General features: G+C 42.1%; 1 protein-coding gene across 3 annotated transcripts; it reads right to left on the reverse strand.

Annotated features, from left to right (window-relative positions):
- Nucleotides 1-1,768: 1,768 nt before the first annotated feature.
- On the reverse strand, nt 1,769-18,949 carry EOGT (EGF domain specific O-linked N-acetylglucosamine transferase). 3 transcript variants are annotated; one of them, XM_079317440.1, is made up of 17 exons: nt 18,745-18,949; nt 17,905-17,951; nt 16,852-17,081; nt 16,389-16,489; nt 15,729-15,837; nt 15,548-15,642; nt 14,350-14,454; nt 13,209-13,315; nt 12,010-12,113; nt 9,452-9,544; nt 8,729-8,800; nt 8,158-8,244; nt 7,029-7,097; nt 6,143-6,204; nt 5,149-5,268; nt 4,111-4,213; nt 1,769-3,747 (listed from the first exon to the last, which is right to left on the reverse strand). In XM_079317440.1, the coding sequence occupies exons 1-17, from the start codon at nt 18,759-18,761 to the stop codon at nt 3,601-3,603; spliced, it is 1,668 nt and encodes a 555-aa protein (XP_079173566.1). In that variant the 5' UTR covers nt 18,762-18,949; the 3' UTR covers nt 1,769-3,600. The 3 variants fall into 3 exon arrangements, with proteins under 3 accessions (XP_079173566.1, XP_079173568.1, XP_079173567.1); XM_079317442.1 differs by having other exon boundaries at nt 16,852-17,076; nt 18,779-18,947; XM_079317441.1 differs by having other exon boundaries at nt 18,779-18,947.
- Between the last annotated feature and the right edge of the window lie 1,897 nt (nt 18,950-20,846).

Consider the following 20,846-nt stretch of genomic DNA (forward strand, 5'->3'; position numbering starts at 1 on the left):
TCCTCCCAAATCCAGTTTTGTTTATACTTTTTGGAGCCTGAGGCTGTAGGGTGTCTTTTAGTTCCAGGCCTAGAGGGATTGTTTTGTCTGATCAAAATGTGAAGAGAGTTTAACACTCTATATGGAGTTTAGAATTATAGCAGCATAGGATTTGAAAAATATAAAAGCTAAAATCCTAAGGCATCAGTAGCACCTTCACACCCAGGCCTGAGGTGAGGACCTGAACTGCAAGAATGAGGAGAGTTCATGGATGAGCAACAAAACCCAACCTCCTGTAGCCATTGCTGGGCAAAGCCAGAGGGGATTCAACAGCAGCTCATTTACTTCAGGCAAAAACCCAATCCATGAGAAATGTGTGTTCAGAGGAGTTGAAGAGCTCAACTTAAGGCAAACACTGCAAATTGAAACAATTATTCAGTGTGGGAATCAAACATTTTACCCTTCTGAGCATGTAAAAAGCTCTTAAGTAGAAGGTTTTTTTCTTCAGTTTTTCTTCTTAAAAATTCAGGATTAAAAGATATGCTAAACCCTGAGTTATCTCATTAATGATACTGTTAAGATTAACAGCAAAAATTAAACAATTCCATTATTACTTAGTGAATTTAAAAAATGTATTGCCTTAATATTTATAATCAGACTCTTAAGATTAATAATGCTGATTTGCCACCTCCCTATCACAAACCATTCCTCACATTTACCCACATTCCACAGAACTTTCCAAAGAAAAAATTACACTTGAAATTACATCTTGATGAGTTCTGAAGTAAAAAGGAAAGAAACCACGTGCATCCATAAATTATTTTTTATTCCAAATCCAGCTCTTGGTTTACATTGTACAGGAAACACAGGCAATCCCAAAAGCATTCAGGACTTGCAACATTACATTAAGTCCCAAAACTGAATTCATCACACTGATGCCAAGGTGCCCCTTAGACTCTAAACTTGGGTAAACTGGAGAGACCAAAAAAAAAAAAAAATTTAAAAAATGAGAAGTAGCAAGGAGCAAGAGTCCCATGATATGTTAGGAAAACTTAACCCAGAGCTATATCCTGCCTTAAGTGGCCCAAAAGTCTCATGGCTTCCCTCAAATTCCAACTTCCAGACAGACACAAGATGGTCCAGATGCTCTTCACGTCACAATCCAGAACTCTGCTGTGTCCAAACTCCCTCAGGATTTAATGGCAAAACCCAAAAATCCAACCAAACCTCCTTCTGCTGCCAAAAAAACCTTGTACTATTTATAAAGTTAATCAACACAAACAATCTTCTCATCCTAGCAATATTAAGCCATAAAGGCTGAATAACTTGTTGGCCATCAACTGTTGACACTGCACTCAAATTTGCAGAAACTGGTGAATGCTGGCAGGATATTTTGCCCTTGGATTAAGTCCCTTCCTGCACACATATGTTCTACCATTTGTTTTAGTGATCAGTTGAAAGAGCAGCTCCTCATTAGCTGCAGACTCAAGCACTCACTCACTGCTTCAGCAGCATCACCTGCACCCCAGGAAGTTAAATATATACAGAGAATTTCACACACCAATCTTCAAATGCCCAGCACTAAAGCCAGCAGTATCACCTCTGAATGACTCTGAAGTAAACAAATCTAAATATCACTTTGGACCTCAGAACATCAACCTGTCATGGCAGGAGAAAGAAACATGTGACTCCAAGCAATTAATAGTATTTAAAACGTTTGCCTCTAAAATCTGGAAAGCTATCAAAACATTTGAAACTTTTTTTTTTTAATTAAAAAGCTTTTTATTAAAAAAAAAATATGTGCACAGTTCATAATTAAATGTCTTCTTTCCTTTGACTTGGTTTCTTTCAAACAGAGATATTTTACTGGCTTAAGTTTTGCACTTTTTTTTTTTACTTTAAAAAACCCACAAGGTAAAAACCCCAACAGACACATACAAATACAGGAAATGTCATTGCTCAAAGGTTTGGGGGTTTTTTTCCCCCCTCATATTAAGAAGTGCAATTTTGCTTCTATGGTCCTTTAAAGTGAAACAGTTTTCTCCCTCAGTAAAACAACACTCTCCAGGAAGAATTGCACCACATACACAAAATATCTGAAGGTCTCAGCTCTACCCAGCTCCCCCTGTGCACTGATTAAGGTCATGAGAGATCTATATGAAAATTGTGCTTACAGTAACTCATCCCTGGCAGTACAGACAGGTCTGTAAATGCAGCCACACTCTGTGAAATTGCTGGGGAAGGGAAGTCAATATCATCTACAATTAGAGCAGTGAAATGTTTGTATTTACCAGAACTCTCCTGCTTTTCCATACAAATGTGTGCCTGCCCCAAACCACCAGGACTGTATGAACTGCACTTCCAGCATGGGGACACATTCCCCCAAAAATCCATAATTTAACATGGAACTCTAAGGTTTTATCTCACTGCACTTGATTCTTCTACACATCCTGCTGGCCCCACTAAAGATAAAAGAACTGCTACCTTTATTTTCCTCACTAGAACATCTCAGCTCCAGGGGGAATTTCAAAAATAACTCAGCTTTGGTTTAATATTCCCTTCACTGCTACTGACTTTGGAAATATTTCATTTAAAAAGTTTTCTGGATTAACTCTTCAAAATGTTGAAGAAACAAGAATATTAAAAATTAGGCTTTTAGTGACTCCAAGAACAAGGTTCCTCATCAATTCCTTTCCTTTCAGCTGCATCTGAAAGACACTCTACATATTTTATCATTTGTCCTTAAAAAAAAACAGAAGGTCATTCCCTTTAGAATCCTCCAAAAAAATCAAGTTTTATTCAAATTTGCCCAAGTTTTCCAATGCAGAGTGATGGTTTTTGTGAAAAGGTAGAAAATGCCCAGATTACCTGAAATTTGAAATACTCAGGAAAATATTTACCTGCTCTGAGAGAGAAAACTGACTGAAGCTACTGTGCAGACCTCTTGTATTGGAGCATTTATAACTACAGGGACAAGAGTCAAAGTTTATATTTAAATGCAAAATCATAAGACTGTGCTCTCTAATGTGAAAATGTTTCTAAATTTAAAGTAGAAGCTTGCAGTGTCTGTTGACCCTGGATCTACCCCAGAAAACCTTACATGAAATGGGTGGACATATCTTTGTATAAAGAGCATTTCAGAATCTGGAATGCAGAAATACAGTGAAAAAAAAAAACCCCAGAAACAGTCTGAAAAAATAGTTTTTACATATCAAAAACCCCTCCCAGATTAGAAAGGAATTATAAAGACAAGGTACAGTGCTAAGAAGTGGTCTGACAAATTTACAATGGGTTATTTCCCTCATAGGGGGAAATTTATTTTTTTATGGGCAAAGGGGAATGGCTTCAAACTGAGAGGGAGTGGGTTTAGATTGGATACAAGGGATAAAGTCTTAAATGTGAGGGTGGTGAGCCCTGGCACAGGGTGCCCAGAGAAGCTGTGGCTGCTCCTGGATCCCTGGAAATGTCCAAAGCCAGGTTGGGCAGGGCTTGGAGCAGCCTGGGACAGTGGAAAGTGTCCCTGCCCTTGGCAGGGGGTGAAATGAGATGGTCTTTAAAACCCCTTCCAACCCAGGTAATTCTGTGATTAATTAAAAACAGTATTTCAGTCAGAAGTCTAATTCAGAATTCATCATGTTTTACCCTAAATGGCCACTTGGAATGCTGTGAAACATGATTTGCAGCCAGAAGCACCAAATACATAAATTCTTCCACATCAAAGGAGTAGTTTGTAAATTTTGGATGTTCTCCCAGTGTTGGGTGGTGTCCCTAGAAAAACAAGATAAGGACTTTTAGACAGAAAAAAAAAAAAAAAAAGATCAATATATCTTCCATTCCAAAAAGCAAGGAAAAAAATGGAGATTCTGCCATTTAAATTTATTATTTCTGATCTGAGGCAAAAGAATCAGCAAAGGAACTGCATAACAGCCATGCTATGAATGGTTCATGGCCAATTAATTTCATTGCTCTTCTTCCCTCAGCCATTAATATCAAATGATTTCTTAATCTTAACAGGGAAGTTAATTTGGCCTAAAGAATTAATATCATCTTTCAAATACCAGGACATGGGTAGGTAAAGCAGGATTTCTGTCCTTCAGTTAGAGCACCTCACCCTTCCAGTGTGGCCATTACCTTATCTTGAGGGAATACTTTATTCCTTTTCCTCCAAGTGATGTAATGAATGCCTCTCAGCCTTGCCAAATCCAGGTAACAACGTTCATCCTCACAGTTGTAGCTAGGGACAGGCAGAAAAAAACATATTTACCAACAGAGATTATGCTGAAATTACCAGGGTGGAAAAATGGAATGTCTGTTGTCCAGTTCTAAGGTACCAAAACCAGAAATTCTGCTCCACTGAAACAGCAAGGGCTGCCTTCTGCTCTCAGGATGTGGAGGAGCATCTGCATGTCAGACATGTCCCTGTCCAGCTGCAGCAGCTCTTGGACATGTGAAAAACAACCCACCCCTGAGTTTCTGAACTTATTTGGAGACTGGACAAAACATTCTTGAGCCAGGACTATGCTGCAAAACACCAGCTCTGCAGCATTCCCACAGCAGAATTTCCCAGGATGGAGAATTCAGAGCTCTTCTAACAAGCACTCTGGATTTCTGCTTTGTTCTGTAGGTTGGAGGGTCTGCTAACACCCTACTTAGTGACAAAATAAGTTTAAAAGGAAGCTACAGGAGAATTTTAGACAAAACACAGCACAGAACTGACCTTGGCCAGCAAGTTGGTCCTGAGCAGAACAAGGAGCATAGAAAAACCTCCAGGGGGTTGCTAGCACATAATCAATTAATATCAATAATAGCCCTGGACATGCACATAATCAATTCACCTGGATCACTAAAACATCATTGGATCTCAGACTCACCAGGCAGAACCTGAACAATGAGGTTTTCTCATGGTTTGCCTTTTCCCCATTATATTTATACCATGGAAGATTAAGAAATCACAGGCTTAGCCTGTATGATATAATTACACTGTATTTTATAATGAAAGCTTTCTCTGTTTTGATCCCCAGGAGAAGAGGCTGCCAAATATGAACTCTAAACAAGGCTGCAAGACAAACATTCATGGTCAAATACCAGGAAGGGAGAGGCTTCTTTAACACACAGCAACAAATAGAGGGGGAAGGAGAGACAGACAGACAGACAGACAGACAGACTTACAGCTCAAACACAACAGCCCAGTCTGGCAGAAAGAGCAGGTGGGTCAGTCCAGCTCCATGGATCCCAATGAATATATCAGAGTTGTGGGTAATCCTCAATTGCTCTGAAAATTCAAGTTCCCTGCAGACAACACAACAAAATTGGTTTAAGGGAATACTGAAAGAGAGAAGTGATTTTTCAAAAAACAATACTGAGAATCACAAATGCTGCAGCCAGCAGTAACTCAGCATGGAAGCAAAAGAAATGCAGGCAGGTTTCAAAACTTCACAAGAATTTGTTTCAAAAACATTTTTTGCCAACCTAAAGTTTTTGTAAGCTTAAGGGTTTTTCTTTAATGCATCACCTAAAAAAAGCCTCCAAAAACTAAGAACAAAATACCCCAAACAAAACCTAAAATTCAGCAGAAAGTTCAGTTCAGGTTCTGAACTGCATTCAATGTAATGTAAAATACACCAATAAATTTTATCCCACTGTCTGTGTTTGGCCAGAACACGGATGTCTCAGTGCTGCTCCAGTTTCTCACTCTTCCTGCATGATTCATGACAGCTCCAGGTGGAGATGCTCCAATTTGGGATAGGCATGCATGGTTTGGGAACTTTTCCTTCAATCCATTTCTTCCTGGCACAGTGCCTACTACACCTGGCACCACAAACTGACCTCAAGTGGTGCCTCCAGGGCCACCAGGGCAGCAAATAATCAGAGTTATCATTGATTACTGATAAAATAAGACATTGGCACGATACAAGGGAAACTCCTGTTAACAGAGTCATTGCAGAGCAATTTGCACAAAGGTGATGGGAGCACAGCTGGCTTTGGGAGAGGCAGCAAAAGGGATTTTAAACCTTTAACCTGAGCCTGCTAACCCTAAGCAGGGCATTATGGAATGGGTGTGCTTGACTACCTCACCCAGTCCTTGGGTTTTGCCCAGGTTGTACCTGGGGCAGACACAGCTGCCAGCAGCCACAGCTCACTCCAGCTTCCTCCATCTACTCACTTGTACTTGTAGTCCACCACTCTGACCTCCAGTGTTGACACTGTTTTCAAAGCATTCACAAGCTGGGGAGAACAATAAAAAGACAAGGATTTGGTGTCCTTCTTCAGTTAATTCCTCCCTTACACTCCTGACCTGGCAAAGATAAAACCAACTTCTCTCTTTGCCATGGTACCAGAATACAAACTATGTGCAGCAGGGGAGCATCAGCTGAGACAGCCCAGCAGATAAAGCACAGATCCTTTGCTCTGTCTGCTCTGCCTCTGAGCTACTGCATCACACGAGCCTCAGTTTCTCCCTGCATAAGTTGGGGATGATAATCCCAATTCATTTTTGTCAGACACTAACAGCAGAGAATGAAATCAGGTATGAAAACATTAAATATTAGCATTTTACCATGAATGAAAATTTTACACTAGTCCATGAAGTGGCACGATTCAAAACCCTAAATCAATATGAAAATTCATTATATTCTGAGTGCACAAACTCTGATACAAGGGCTGTGCACTCCAGTCTGCAGGCATCACAAAGGGTTTTGTTAGACCTCAACACTGGAGATGCTATAAATAAAAGGAATAATCTGAAAGTGAAATAATTTCATTTTATCAGAAGATCTGCAGTGTCTGTTTGCTCAGAGGAAATACTTTTAGTATTACATTTGTAGTCTTCCACTGGATATTTAGAAAGGGCAGCAAGGTTCAGTGTCTGGGGTATAAAATGGAGACTGCTTAAAAGACATTTTAGAACAAATTAATATAAACATTGGACATATTTGTCCAAGATTTGCCAGAAAATAAATGTCTTGGCTGTACCTGAAAAAAACCAAATCAATCCAATGAGCAAAACTTAGCTTCTAATAAATCTTTTTCAAAGATTAAAAGGACCACACCTCATTCTGGTTTAATATTTTCCGGTAGTCTGTGCTGCGTGCGAGGATGGTGACTCGGATTTTCCCATCCTAAAAAGAAAAAAGCAGCAGTGTATTAGCTGAGAGGCAGCCCTCACAAAAAAAAAAACAAACCCAAACTCTTCTCTATTTACTTCTGGCAATTATTTGAGCAACTAAATATGTTCCTTCCACATGTAATAAGTAGATGATGTAACCACCTAAAAATTCACATCATATTTTCTGACGGATTCAAAGCACCAAAAACTTTGTGAAAGTCTGATTATTAACCAAGAACTGAATATTTTCTGGAAGATTTATTTTGTTCAGTACAAAAGAGCCTTTGTATTACACATTATATTGCAGTTTTTGAAAGCAGGAAAGCAGCTTTCTGGATGGCTTGTGCACAAGTTCCTTGGGAAAAAAAAATATTTTACTTCTATAACAGTTCCTCCTTTTACCTCCTTTAATTAATTGGGCTCACAGGGGTGAGCGTTCCAAGTGAAATAAAGAGATTTAACTGCATGGTTCCCATTAGTGTCAGCAGGAGAAGCATAACTAAATGCCTGTGCAGAGCTCTGAATGTGCTCTCAGCAATAACATGTGGGCTACTCTCCAGCAGAACTGGAGACCTCAACTGGCCCAGAACTGCCCTGGCCACCAAGGCAATGGGCAAAAACCATCAGAGTGAGCAGCAGAAACCCAGACCAGACAGAGGGTGTTGGGCAAGCATGGAAGGACCAGATCCCACAGATTGCAGCTCTGATCTGAGCTCAGCAGTATCCAAAGGGATTGATAAAGTGCAAGCTCTGCTCTGCTCTGCTCTGCAGGATCCCCACTGCTGCTCCCTGGAACGTGTCTGACTCAACTGGGAATGACACAAAGGCACAGAGAATGGATACAGGGAAGAGAGAGACCCTAAGGGGGGAAGGAGAATGCTCTAAGGTTTGTCCTACAGCATAAAGCATGCACAAATGTTCTCTGAAGGCCTTTACAGGGAAAACCCAAACCCTAAACATCACAGGAAAGCACAAAAAATCCACAGATACACCCCCATTCCCCACTGGTTCAGTTTGCTCCTGCTGTTCTCTGGCAAGAAGCATATTACAGTTGTATTATGCAGTTTTCACACCTTGGGTCCTTCCTGGGTAATATTTAATCTGTGTAGCACATGCTGAGAAAAGGCTCTGAACAGCCCTGTACCATGACAGCCAGAGATCTGAAATTAAAAAAAGCAATTGTTAATATACAGTTATTTTGCTCAGAAAACTGAGCTTTGTGGTCGGGTTTTTACCATTCTGTGGAACAAAAGCCCAGTATCATGCACTGTGTTATTCACTGCAGTACAAGTGGCACTTTCACTTAAAAAGAAATATAACTCTCTGGTGCTAGAGCCTGAGTGTGTGAGCTAATACCCTCAGGGAAGTCTGACTGTGCTCAAGCTCTTGTGCTCTGCAAAAATACCAGTTAGTTCACAGTGCCCACCCATTAAAGAGGAATAATTTGCACCTCCTGAGCTGTGACACAGGAGACTGCACACAACCAGCTGGAATAACTTTAAAATCCCAATCTTTAGGGAAGATCATTCCACTAGAAGTTGGAACCTTCACTGCAGTGTATTTCAGGATGCTGGAGGAATTCCCCAGCTCAGATTCCACCCTGCCACACCCTCCTGGTGAGAATGGATGGACAAAGGGACTCACCAGGGGTGTGTTATAGAACAATCCATATCTCATCCGGGGCAGCAAAGAGAACACAGCTTCCTTAAAGCACACCTGGCAAGGGACCACAAGGAGTTACAGCCAGCCCACTGCTGCCTTCCCCCAGCCCATTCACTGCCAGCCCTGCTCCTAACGAGCCAGCAGCTCCTGCCCCTGCCAAGGACAGCCTGGCTTCCTCTGCTGAATAGAACAAAGATCCCACAACAGCTCTCCCCAGTGACCTGCAAGAGTGGTGGAAACACCCCAAATCAGAACAAACACGGACTAAAGAGAGGGAAACCACTTAATGAGTTTACTACTAGACTGAAGAGGCTAAAATGAGCTCTGAATGAATGGATGCATTTTTTGTGTGTGTATTTTTTTTTGATGATAAGCAACAGGAAATGCCAGTAGTTACCTCAGGAGGTATCAGAAGACTTTAGAAAGACTATTTGGTAACACTTAACTTCAGTTAGGAGTCCTGCAGAAGCAAAACCTATTCAGAAATACCTCACAGGACATAAAAGTTAGGTCCATCCATATAAAGGACAGAATCAAGTTACAGTTCTTGTTTCTGAGGTAGAATATTCATGCTGCACAAATTAAATGTGTATGGAAAACATTAATGCTTTCCTCTGGAACAGCCATGACCCCAAGCAGCTTGAGAAGTTGTCCTATTTTATTCCAAGTGACCATGAATTAAAACAAAAATATAGAATCCCATACCCTTTTAGAGTCAAAGGTTTTCAAGTGAATTATTTCATAGTCAGTAAATGCCTTCCATGTCTCACTGAACAGGTCACCATAGCCATATGAGCTCTAGGAGGAAAGCAAGAAAAACAAGGGTACAACAATTACATAAATGCATATTAGAACCTCTCTTCATGATTTTCAGGTTCTGTATATAAGTTTTAATACAGCTCATATGTGCAACACCACCACAGGACCCAAGGTGGCCTAGCACAGAACACAGCACCAAACTCTGTGTTTGCACTGGCAGGTAACTCAAATTACCTCTCAGGTCATTAATTTTTAATAAAACCTGCTATAAATTAGCCAGCTAGACAATTTCTTCAATAGCAGATTATAATTTCTGAGTTAAGAGTGAGAATTCCTTACTACCTTTCCCAGGGTCAACAGAACACAAGTTAAATTAGAAGTAACACAAACACAGGGATGGTAGAAGGCCTAAACAACAACATCTGAGATTAAAAAAACAAAATCACCTGGGAATTCAAGTGCAGCACTGAAGTTTGAGATAAAAAGTCACAACAAGGTGGTTTTCCATTTGCCTGTTTTGGGACTGTCACTTGTATAGGGCACATGTATCACAAACTGAAGGAAACAACCTGATTTGGTGGAAGGAACAGCTAAGAGGTTTCTATACAGAGCAGTAAAAAACTTCCCCCTTTAAAAGTTCTGTGGGGAACTTTTAAAAAGCCATCTACTCCCTGCAGCATGATGCCAGCAGCAGGGGCTCCTGCCTTCAATCTGTCACCTTTCCTACACACCCCAGGGCTGATCACCACCTCTTGCTCTTTGAATGCAATTAAATGTGCCCTCAGCAGCCCCGGTGCAGATTCTCACTAAAGCTATTTTCAACTCTGGGGCTGGCTCAGGCTGCTTGGGAAGTTGTGTGGGAACACACTAAATAGGAAATTTGAAAATAGGACTACAAATGATAGAGATAGAACGGATATCTGGTGAAATGTAAAAGAATCTAAAGGGCACAGATTTCCTTCGGTTCAAGAGGTTTCCTCTTGCTCTGCCATTAGGTTTTAATGAATTTTACATTCCAGACTCCCTTCTGGCCATGTATTACAAGAACTGCTCTCCCAGATTAGAAGTGGAGGACTGATGAAAGCACCACTTTCTAACCCTCTCTGGTCTCCTTAAAAGTGCTTTATAAACATTTCTTCCCTGCACACCAACACCCAGTGGAATTCCTGCTCATTTTCTGCTTTGTTTAACCTACATCTAAGGGCATTACTCTTTAATAAGAACAGTAGCTAGGAAGTATGGCCAAATCTAATTACATCAAGGGGGAAAAAAAAGAGAATTAATAATAAGCTCAAGTCCACCTTTTGATGAGTACAGACAGTTCATCAGCAGTTGTCTGGTGCCATCACCTGGTTTTACACAGCAATGAACTCCAGCTGCCTGAGCAGGTAATGTTCATTTAAAATGATAACAGTGTGGCACTACAAACTTTGAATGGTGCATTTGAAAGAGTTATTTGATTCTATAAGACAAAGAGTTGCTTTTCAGAGTGATTTACAATGCTGAAAGACACCTGATCTTTACAGAAAGCCATCAGAGCTGGATTAACAGGTCCCTGTGCAACACCTAGAGGGCTCACTTAGCTGACAGATGGCACTGATTTTAGCTTTAAAATACAATAGAGTTAGAAAAAACAGTTTCTTCTAGCCAAACAGGTTTCTCATTAAACAGCAAGCAGGGAATATTTACCATTCTCTAGTGAAGTTTAGTTGTCCTAGCACGAAATGCTGAGAGAGAAAATTCAGCACTTTATGATCACAAAGGAGGTGTGGGACAATGTCATATTCAAAAACTGTTATTTCTGGACCAGATTATGGATGTTATCTGCCATATCACATATTGCCCAGTTGTTTTTTATTTAGTTTAATACCCTCCTACACAACTTAAACACTGTCCAATAAAACTAATATTATTCAAACACAGTCATGGTTTCAACTCAGCAGTACAGAAGAAACAGCCCCACTTAAAAACTTGTTTAATGTTATCATGGCAATATGAGATGTGATTGAGGGAAGTAACACTTAAAGGAATTAAATATTAAACTCTGTTTTAATATATAAGGATTTAATTTAGCTTTTTTCTTTACTACAGGCTGCACATCACTAATTTACAAACATGCAAGACTGAATTTCTTTTTAAATATAGCAGAAACAGTTGAGCAAATCTACTTCAATATTCCAAGACAAAGAGACTACAAAAAGCAGTTAAAACTTCAAATGCTACAGATTATAAATATTGATCAGGCTATTTTTGAGGTCACACCCAAAAAAAAAGGTATAACTATGTACTAGCATAGCTAAGCATTCCAACAGCACATGGTTTATCATAGAAAATCTGTTCTCTGACTATTACTCATGCCCCTGTAATAAAAGGATTCAGAAATGTATCAGTTCCACATGGCTATGCCCATGAGAGAGCTAAGGATTGGCTACCAAAACCTTCAGAGCCTCTATAAAGCAGAATTAAAACCCATCACAAATATGTTGAAAGAACAGCAGACTTACAGTGTCCCACATGACTATGTTGACATCAGTACTGAAGGAATTATTGATATGCTGGGTAATGTAAAGATTGACAAAATCACAGAAGTGATGGTACATATTAACACCTGAAAAAGAAAGAATTGTTAGCAAAATACAGCATTACTTGCTCCACTTTTATTGGTTTATGGATTTTTCCTGATTAGCAGACTGCATTTTATATTAACTTCCTCTGCTTCTGCCACCTTGAATCCTCCTAATGCACCCTAAAAAAAGGAACCCCTAAAAGGAAGAAATCAAGGAAAGAAATCTGAGGTAAAATGTGCTTTTTTCAAGTACAAAAGAGTTAGGAGAGTGGCCAAAATAAAGATTAAGATGAGCTTCATGTGCTGTTTCTCTTTACAGTCTGCAGCTGATTTCTGAAGGATATGAAAGCATCTCCTGCTTTAAGACAGCCCAGTCAGACACAAGGAAACATGAGAACTGGTCTTGAGCACAGGTCTGGGTTCTGCTTTAGTGGGGCTGAGGGAAGCTTAAGACAGAACTTGTACTTTCCCTGGTGCACAAAAACTTCCCCTGAAACAGAGGAGGGAGCACAAAGGAGGTCACACAGTCCAGTTCCATTCAAACTTGGCTCAAAATGTCAGGGGTGGCAGGGGAAGAGGAGGAATTGGAGCCACAGCTGGGACAGAACCCAGCACACCCAGCCCAAACACAGCTCACCCCCTGCAGCTGCTCAACACCCTCCTCCACCAACAAAAATGCTGGTGAAGCTCAGAAAATGTCAGATTGCTGAAGGTGCCTCTTCCCTGTCATCAGTGCCCCCAGTCCTGCTGCTGAGCACCTACTGCAGGACACAGACACCCACACCTTGTGCTTGATGGGATGGAACCTGTCATGCACAAACACAGACAGAACAGCCTTTGGCACAAAGTCAAACTCTGCCAAACCACAGTGCAGAGAACAGCCATGCAGGGAAAAAAACAGGAAATTATTCTGATTTTTTTTTTTTAATCATCTGTGGGAAATTACAAGATTTTCAAATTTTGGTTTCCAAGTTCATCACTGGAACTACACCAAAAAGAGGAACTAAAAAGGAACTAACAAACGCACCATTATTACAAGTGAACTTAACTATCACAAAGGCATCATGTAGATGGGCAAGTTGAATATGAGCTTTTTTTTACTGCAGTACAAAAAAAAAATCTAAAAATACCAATTACCTGCATCTAATTTCATGAAGTATGTTGGCTTTTCAATAACAATGTCACACTGTCCATCTTCTAGAGGCCTGAAGTCTAATGCAGTGAATGTCTGGAGTTCTGCAAACCTAGAAAGATCCAATCACATAGAATGTCCTTTGACATCAACACATTTAAACAAATGTACTTCTTATGTCTCAGGTTTAGTAACTGTCCTTCCAGTCCATTTCAGTTAACAGGACTGCTGCAAACTGATAGAGTCTGACAATTAAAATGATTTGAAATTATAATGGAAGGTTCTTCAGGGCTTCTAGAGGTTAAACACTGTCTTTGATCTCAGGAGTGAACAGCACCTTTGATCTCCAAATCAAGGCAGCAGGGATGTAACAGAGCCTCAGAGCCTGGATCTGTGGCTCCACCCAGCTTGATCTGCCTTGCCAGAGAGATTTAAGCAGAGATTTCCATGCTTTGGTTGGAATACTGAATGCAGAGGCAGTATTTATTGCTCCTGCATCTAAACAAGATGAGCAGTGGTGAGTAGCAGGTAGAAGAGAAGTCTTCCTCCCCTGCAGTAGCTCTTGACTTAAATTAAACATCAATGAAAAATGGGGAAAGAAAAAGAAAATACAAGCAAAGGATGAGAATAAATTATTATATGGATGTTAATGGCTCCAGTTCCTTCATCAATTAACTGGCAAGGCAGCTTTGAAGTGCTAACATGCCAACTGTGATGCTCTGCACTTCCTACTCAGCCTGTGGAGTCAGCCCACCCCACATTCCCAGCACAGCTCCATGTGAGCACACATCCAGACCATCCTCACCAAGGACTCTGAACCCACACAAGGCCAGCCTCACCACAGAACCATCACCCCTCCTACACAGACCAGGCACAGCACCAGCACCTTGCCCAGAAAACAGCTGCAGGTTACAACTTCCAACTGCAAGATGATTTCACATCTTTTGCTGCTGCAGATGAGGCAGGACACAATTACACACAGAGATGTAATTACCAGAGGTTTCTAACATGAAGTCTCAAATTGTCCTTAAAAGGAGCAGGTCTTTCCTCAATATGAAATCCCTCACACACAGCTGGAAATGCCAATGACAAAAATCTGAACTAATTAGCAAGTGAACTTGGGAGCAGCCTTGACAAGAGTCTTACCAAGATTGCAGAGGGCTCTTGCGCTGACCTTCAGCCAAAAATGCCTGAACGTCGAGGGCACAATGACCACCAATTTCTCCCTTCTGGAAAAAGTCTTCTTTGAATCTAATGCAAATTAGAAAAGGTCTATCAGCAACAGGGTTACCAGTGCCCTGCAAGCTCAATTACATACTCAAGCCAGTGATAGTTCAGCAGGGCACTTCATCCATATTTAAAACCTGAGTATTTTCCTCAGTGTAAATCAAGAATTTTTACAAAAATTGTGTAAATCACAACTCCCAATTAAAGACAGTGGTGTCCTGGAAGGTCTAGATATCATATTAGAAAGCAGCACTAATCCACCCAGAATGTTATTTAGAAATCTTTACACATAGTCACATGAGTATTTTAATTAAATTTTGCTTCATGACAGTGATGCCTCACTGTATGACAGGACCATCATTAGTTGTAGTTTTTGGGGATTTTTATTAAAAGAAAACCAGTAAATTTAAATTTACCTCACTTCACTTACCTTACTACACAAACCACTTCACTACCTAAGGATTTTATACAAGTTATGAAGAGTGAGGTGTAAGAATAAATTTCCTGAAAACAAGTTGCTAGCTAAAAGCACTGTCTAAATTAGCTTCCAGGACAGGCTGTGATGATGACAAAACTCATTCTGGAGGGTAATATCAGTCTCAGACATGAACCAGATCAAGACACTGATTTCAAAGACAAGGCAGAGGGTCATGCCAGCACCACAGGCATGGTTTTTTCATCCAGTTTCAAATATGTAGCTTTTTAATTCAGGATGTGGAAGAATCAGGTTCAGATCTCTCCTCAGTCACTCAGTATCTAAAAATGCAGCTCCTGGACCTATAAAGGCACTTGGAAAGGTCTTGGTTCCTCAGACAAAAACACCTGGATTTTGTATCATCTGACCAAGGAAGGGCATGACTGAAGACACAGAAATGTCTTCCTCTCTTCCATCAGGGAGGATCTCAATCACCCATCATGATTCCATAAAACTGAGAACTTGGCTTTTACACCACTAGCAGTCAGCAATGAAGAGGTGTAAACCTTTACAGGGCTTCAGCAACAAGTCTCTGACCAGCAGTAAAACCCACGGCAACAAGCAAACCAGCTTTGTCAAAGAAACTCTCAAATCCTTTTCCATGCCATCCCATTTTTGCTATAACACAGGCAAATCACAGACCTGTCATGGTTTCTCTTCACAGCTCGTAAATCAATGTACAAGTTTGTTGCCCTGCAGTGCTGAAGGTACTGGGAGCAGCTCAGAGATGAATCCCCCTGTTAAGAACAAGTAGGATTCTGTCAATAACAAAAAATATTTTTTAAAACAAGTGCAAAGTATCACATCTACCAGAAATACCTACTGTTGCTGCAGGCTTGCAGTGGGTTTTCACTTCACTGAGCCTCTCTTGAACATATCCAAAGTCTGCTTGTTTCCAGAATATCTGCTGGGCTGTCTCGATGTCACTTGCCCTGATGTGTGAAGGACAGAAGAAACAAATCAAGGTCTGTTGCTCAATTCTAGTAATAACTTCAACAGATAATATTTTTCCACTGAAAATGGAACAGAAGGACCAGCCAGTTATTTTATTGGCATTTAAGATGCCAAAACAGGAAGCACTTATCAGCTGTGTGTGAGTGAAAACATCAATGACAATTTAAAGTTATTCTCCCTTAAAAGGGTAGAAATTTTTTTTCACATTTTTTTCCTCTGTTTTTAAAGCTAAGAAAGGAAATACGGTTATTTTAGGAATCTGAATTCAAGGCTATATCAGAATAATGAAAACATTCTGTCAGGAAGTATTTCTTTCAGTATTTTCTTCCTTAAAAAGTTAAGTTTTTAAAATCATGCTGAAAGCCTTGTTATGCATAAATACATACATTATATATATACACAGGTATCTACAAAAATCACTCTTTAAATTCTAACTATCACAATAATGTTTCCTTCACAGCTATATCAAAGAGAGCACTATACTATTTTTTTACTATAATGTACAGTAGACATTTAAAATGAAACTTACCACCCAGTTTCAACATAATCACACACTGGGTAACTGAACCTGTTCTCTGATCTGCAAGATTTCTCATAACCCCAGCAGGATTTTAGTTTCTTCAAGTGTTTCTGCAACACAGAATGACTGAATCAGGTTTTGCAACAGGAAAATGGGAAATGATTTAAGTAAGTTGTTGGCTTTTAAATGACATCTTGCTCATAAATCTTGCATAAAAGTCTTTTGGTTTGGTCTGTTTTCAAACAGAGTTTGAGAAACAGCAGCCAGATTCTTCATGCACAGTAGAGGCTCCAAAGTGGACACACATGCACAACAATATTACTCTTGAGTTTTAAATATTCTAAAACAAATAAGACAAAAATTCCCTGGCTAATTAGCAAGGAGATCAATTAATCACCATCTACAACTGCTCCAACTCCCAAGAACAAACCAGCCCAATAGGATATTGGAACAAAGAGAAAAAGCAACTTACTTTATATGGGCAAAGAGCATCCTGCTTACAGATGTCAGCAACATGCTGGTTATTGTGCAGAAAGTAGGGGATATGCTCATCTGGCAAGTTGATGGCTTTGTAGCTGTAGAATGGCTCTTCTGGAATGTTTGGGAATTCAGCAGGATTTTCAGCTTGGGAATTAGCCAGAATTTCTTGCAGTAGCAATCCAAACACAAGCAACATAAACATGGCAACCTGTGAGTTCTGTACTTTATAAATAAAATAGGAAAAAAAAAATTAAATTAACCTATCTGCAGCGTTTCAAGCACACAAGACAAAATTCAATTAGAGTCAGACATATAGTCAAAGAATTTGTACTTGCATTTCTGGGGTGGTTTCTTTTTCCTGTGAAGACCAAACTTTCACTGAGAGGCCAGACTGCACAACCTCAGGATTATCTTTGAATCATTAGTCATTGACTGTTATTACGCACTACAAACTCCCAGTCAAGCTAAAATGGGTGTGTTTACTTTAGCTAAATGCCAAGGGATCCTGAGAGTTCCATGTGGAAACTAAGTATAGAGCATGTAATATCCAATGAGAAGGGAGAAAAAAGTAGAAAAAATGGGGGGAGGGGTGAGAAAAGAAGGATTTTTATTTTTAAAATAAGTATGAAAATAATACATTCTACGCTCTGAACTAATCATTAGCTGAGGGAAAAATAGGCAGACACAAATAGAGGGTGACAGATAAGTCTGTTACAGGATGCCTGTTTTTAGTACTTAACATCATGTTAAAGAAACTTGACTACTGAGTATATTCTATATATAATTTTATATATAATAGAAGTATATTTACATATACACATGTACACACACACATCTGTATACCCTAAAGCTGAGTGCATACCTTCCTGCTAATGCAACCTTTTCATCTAACACCACTGCTTTGAACCATTAAACTTCCTGAGGAAAAAAAATGCATGGCCTGTATCTAAACTCCACCTTTTTTGGCGTTATAATTTGCTAAAATTTGCATGCTTGCTTTCAACCGAAGCCTTTAGCAAAATTCCTGCGATACAAGTAGTTTTACCTGTTTGGTTTGAGAGGAACCACTTCAAATTTCCCAGGTACAGAAACCTAGAGTGGGGGAGGAAGGTGGAGTTATAAACGTGCTGCAGAAGGAGATTTCCTCAGGACACCGTGCTGCCCCTCGGGACACGTTCCCAGCAGAGAGAGCAGCTTCCACAGCCCGTGCGGATCGTCACTCGGGTCCCTCCCCCGGGACATGGGGAATTTCACAGGGATCACACCTCTGCCACCACAAGCCCTGCGGTGTCCCCAGGACACGCGGCCCCTTCCGCACGGCTGAGCGCTGCCTGCGGGGCTGTCACTGTCACTTCGGCAAGGTGCCGGCATCCTGTGCCAGGCGTGCTGGCGGCCAGACCGGACCCAGACCGGACCCAGACCGGACCCAGACCCGGACCCAGACCGGACCCAAACCGGACCCAGACCGGACCCAGACCGGGCCCAGACCCGGACCCAGACCCGGACCCAGACCGGACCCAAACCGGACCCAGACCCGACCCAAACCGGACCCAGACCCGACCCAGACCCGGACCCAGACCCGACCCAGACCCGGACCCAGACCGGACCCAGACCGGACCCAGACCCGACCCAGACCCGGACCCAGACCGGACCCAGACCGGACCCAGACCCGACCCAGACCGGACCCAGACCGGGCCCAGACCCAACCCAGACCCGGACCCAGACCGGACCCAGACCGGACCCAGACCGGGCCCAGACCCGGACCCAAACCGGACCCAGACCCGACCCAGACCCGGACCTAGCCTCTGGCCCTGCCGGTCCTGGTGCCTAACCCACGCTTGCCATGCTCCTGCTGGAGCCGGCACCGCACCGCATCGCATCTCACCGCGCATCACCGCGCATCTCACCGCGTATCTCACCGCGTATCTCACCGCGCCTCAGCCCCGCCGGCCCCGAGGAGCCCCGCGGCCCAGGGGACCGGCCGCTGCTCCTGCTCGGCGCTCGCCGCCGGCCGCAATCCTCATGTCCGGGGCAGCGCTCGGCCCGGCCCCGCCGGGCTCCGGGGGAAGCGCCGTGCGGGTGCGAGGGAGGGACGGGCGGCACCGCCGGGACCGCCCCGCCCGGGGCGGCGGACAGGGCAAGGAGGCAGGGAAGGGGCAGGGAAGGAAGCAGGGAAGGAGGCAGGGAAGGGGCAGGGAAGGAGGAGCCTGCCCGCAGCGCCCCGGCGGCGCGGCTCAGGTGGGGCCCGCAGCGAAGGGCACCTGCCCGCGGGGGAGCAGCGCCGGAGCAGCCGCGTCTTCCTTCTGCTGCCGGAAATTAAACGCTGCCGCCCCGGGAGCGGCGAGCGCAGGATGCGGAGGAAAAGGGCCTTTTCCTGCCGCGGCCCGGCAGGAAGCGCAGGTTCCGGCACCCCATTGTTCCAGGCGTCCCCCCAGCCCAGCGGGGCCGGGACCGCCGCGCTCACGGACAGCCCCAGGCGCAGCGACAGAGGTTCATCCCGCAGCCGCCTTCGCTTTGACCCCATTCCCGCAGGGACGAGCGCCGGGGGAGGCACAGGCACCGACACTACAGAGCTTTGAACCCTCCGGCACAGCCCAGACCTCTTCTCCCCGCGTTCCCAGGTGGGAAACCAGGAACAAACGCTCAGCCAGGAAAGCTGCGAGGGAACGCGGGCGCTGGCAGAGGAGCTGACCCCGCAGGGACACCGCTTACAGGAATAAAGGAAATTGCTGTAAATGTCACATTATCCACAACCCCATCGCTGCGGTGCATTTAGAAATAAACCAGCCCCTCGTACCTAAATACCCACGGTACTGCACGACTTCAGCTGGCATCTGTAACTGTTCCAACTACATTTGGTGTCTTCTACCTTAAGTAATATTTTCCTTTCACAGCGCTAGGTTCACACCCACTCACCCTTATCCAGAATTATTTTTAAATCTTTTCTCAAAGAGAACCAGAGCACACTGTTAGCGGAAAATTTTATTTTATGCTGACCAGTGCTTTTTACAGTTTATACATATTTTACAGCTAGAAACCAAGGGGTTTAATTTCAGTGATAACCATTTCACCTCATATTAAAGATCATTATAGCCCTTAGTAAAATGTAAGCACATAAAATACAACAAACGTGTAGCAGGGAAAAAAATAGAACTAACCCTTCTCTCGTGTGATTTTGACATGAGATTTTGAACATGGGCTCTTGAGTTCCTAAGGGAAGTGAGTACCAGAGTAATCTATTCCTCATCCAAACCCACCTACATCCACAAAGGTCTTTCCATGAGCAATTCAGCTCCCTCTGAACACTAGAGTGAGTAACCCTTAAATAACCTTTCTTCATACTTGCATATGCAGTGAAAATGAAAGCTAAATGAGTTGCTTTCAGAAGGAATGTTCTAAAATAATAAATTTAGACAAAAGTGACTACTAGAATTCTAACCTAATTCCTTTCATTTTGCAGGTTATTCTTCTAGGCAATCTCAGTAAGAGTGATGAGTTGTATTCAAGCAGACATTAAGGCTTCTTCAAAACAAGCATACAATTATATCAGAAATGAGCAAACTGGGATATTTTAAAGTCTATGTTACCTTCCAACAGCCACTTTGTTTTCTAAGGCTTTGATGATTAAGACACAGAAGGCCATCTGATTCTCAGGTGATAGTAAAAGCTGCACTACAAGGGAATATAGAATCCAAAAGTAGTCAATACAAATATTTACATCTACTTTAGTAAAATTTAAAAATCTAATACTTTAGTGTTTTTACGTCTAGAACAGTTAATGCTGATTACATGTTAAAATTTCCCTTTTACCTAAGCTCTTCTTGAAAACCAAGATAGCCCAAGACATACCAGAGCTGCCTGTCAGCCCTCCAGGAGCATCTGCTCACATTACACAGGAAATGTTACCTTCAAAAGCACTGGCTGCAAGAGATCCCAATAAAAGTTCAAAGGATAATTTATTTTTCTTTGCTGCTGCATTTGTCTGCC

Source organism: Erithacus rubecula (genome assembly GCF_903797595.1).
Source record: "Erithacus rubecula genome assembly, chromosome: 13".
NCBI lineage: Eukaryota > Metazoa > Chordata > Aves > Passeriformes > Muscicapidae > Erithacus > Erithacus rubecula.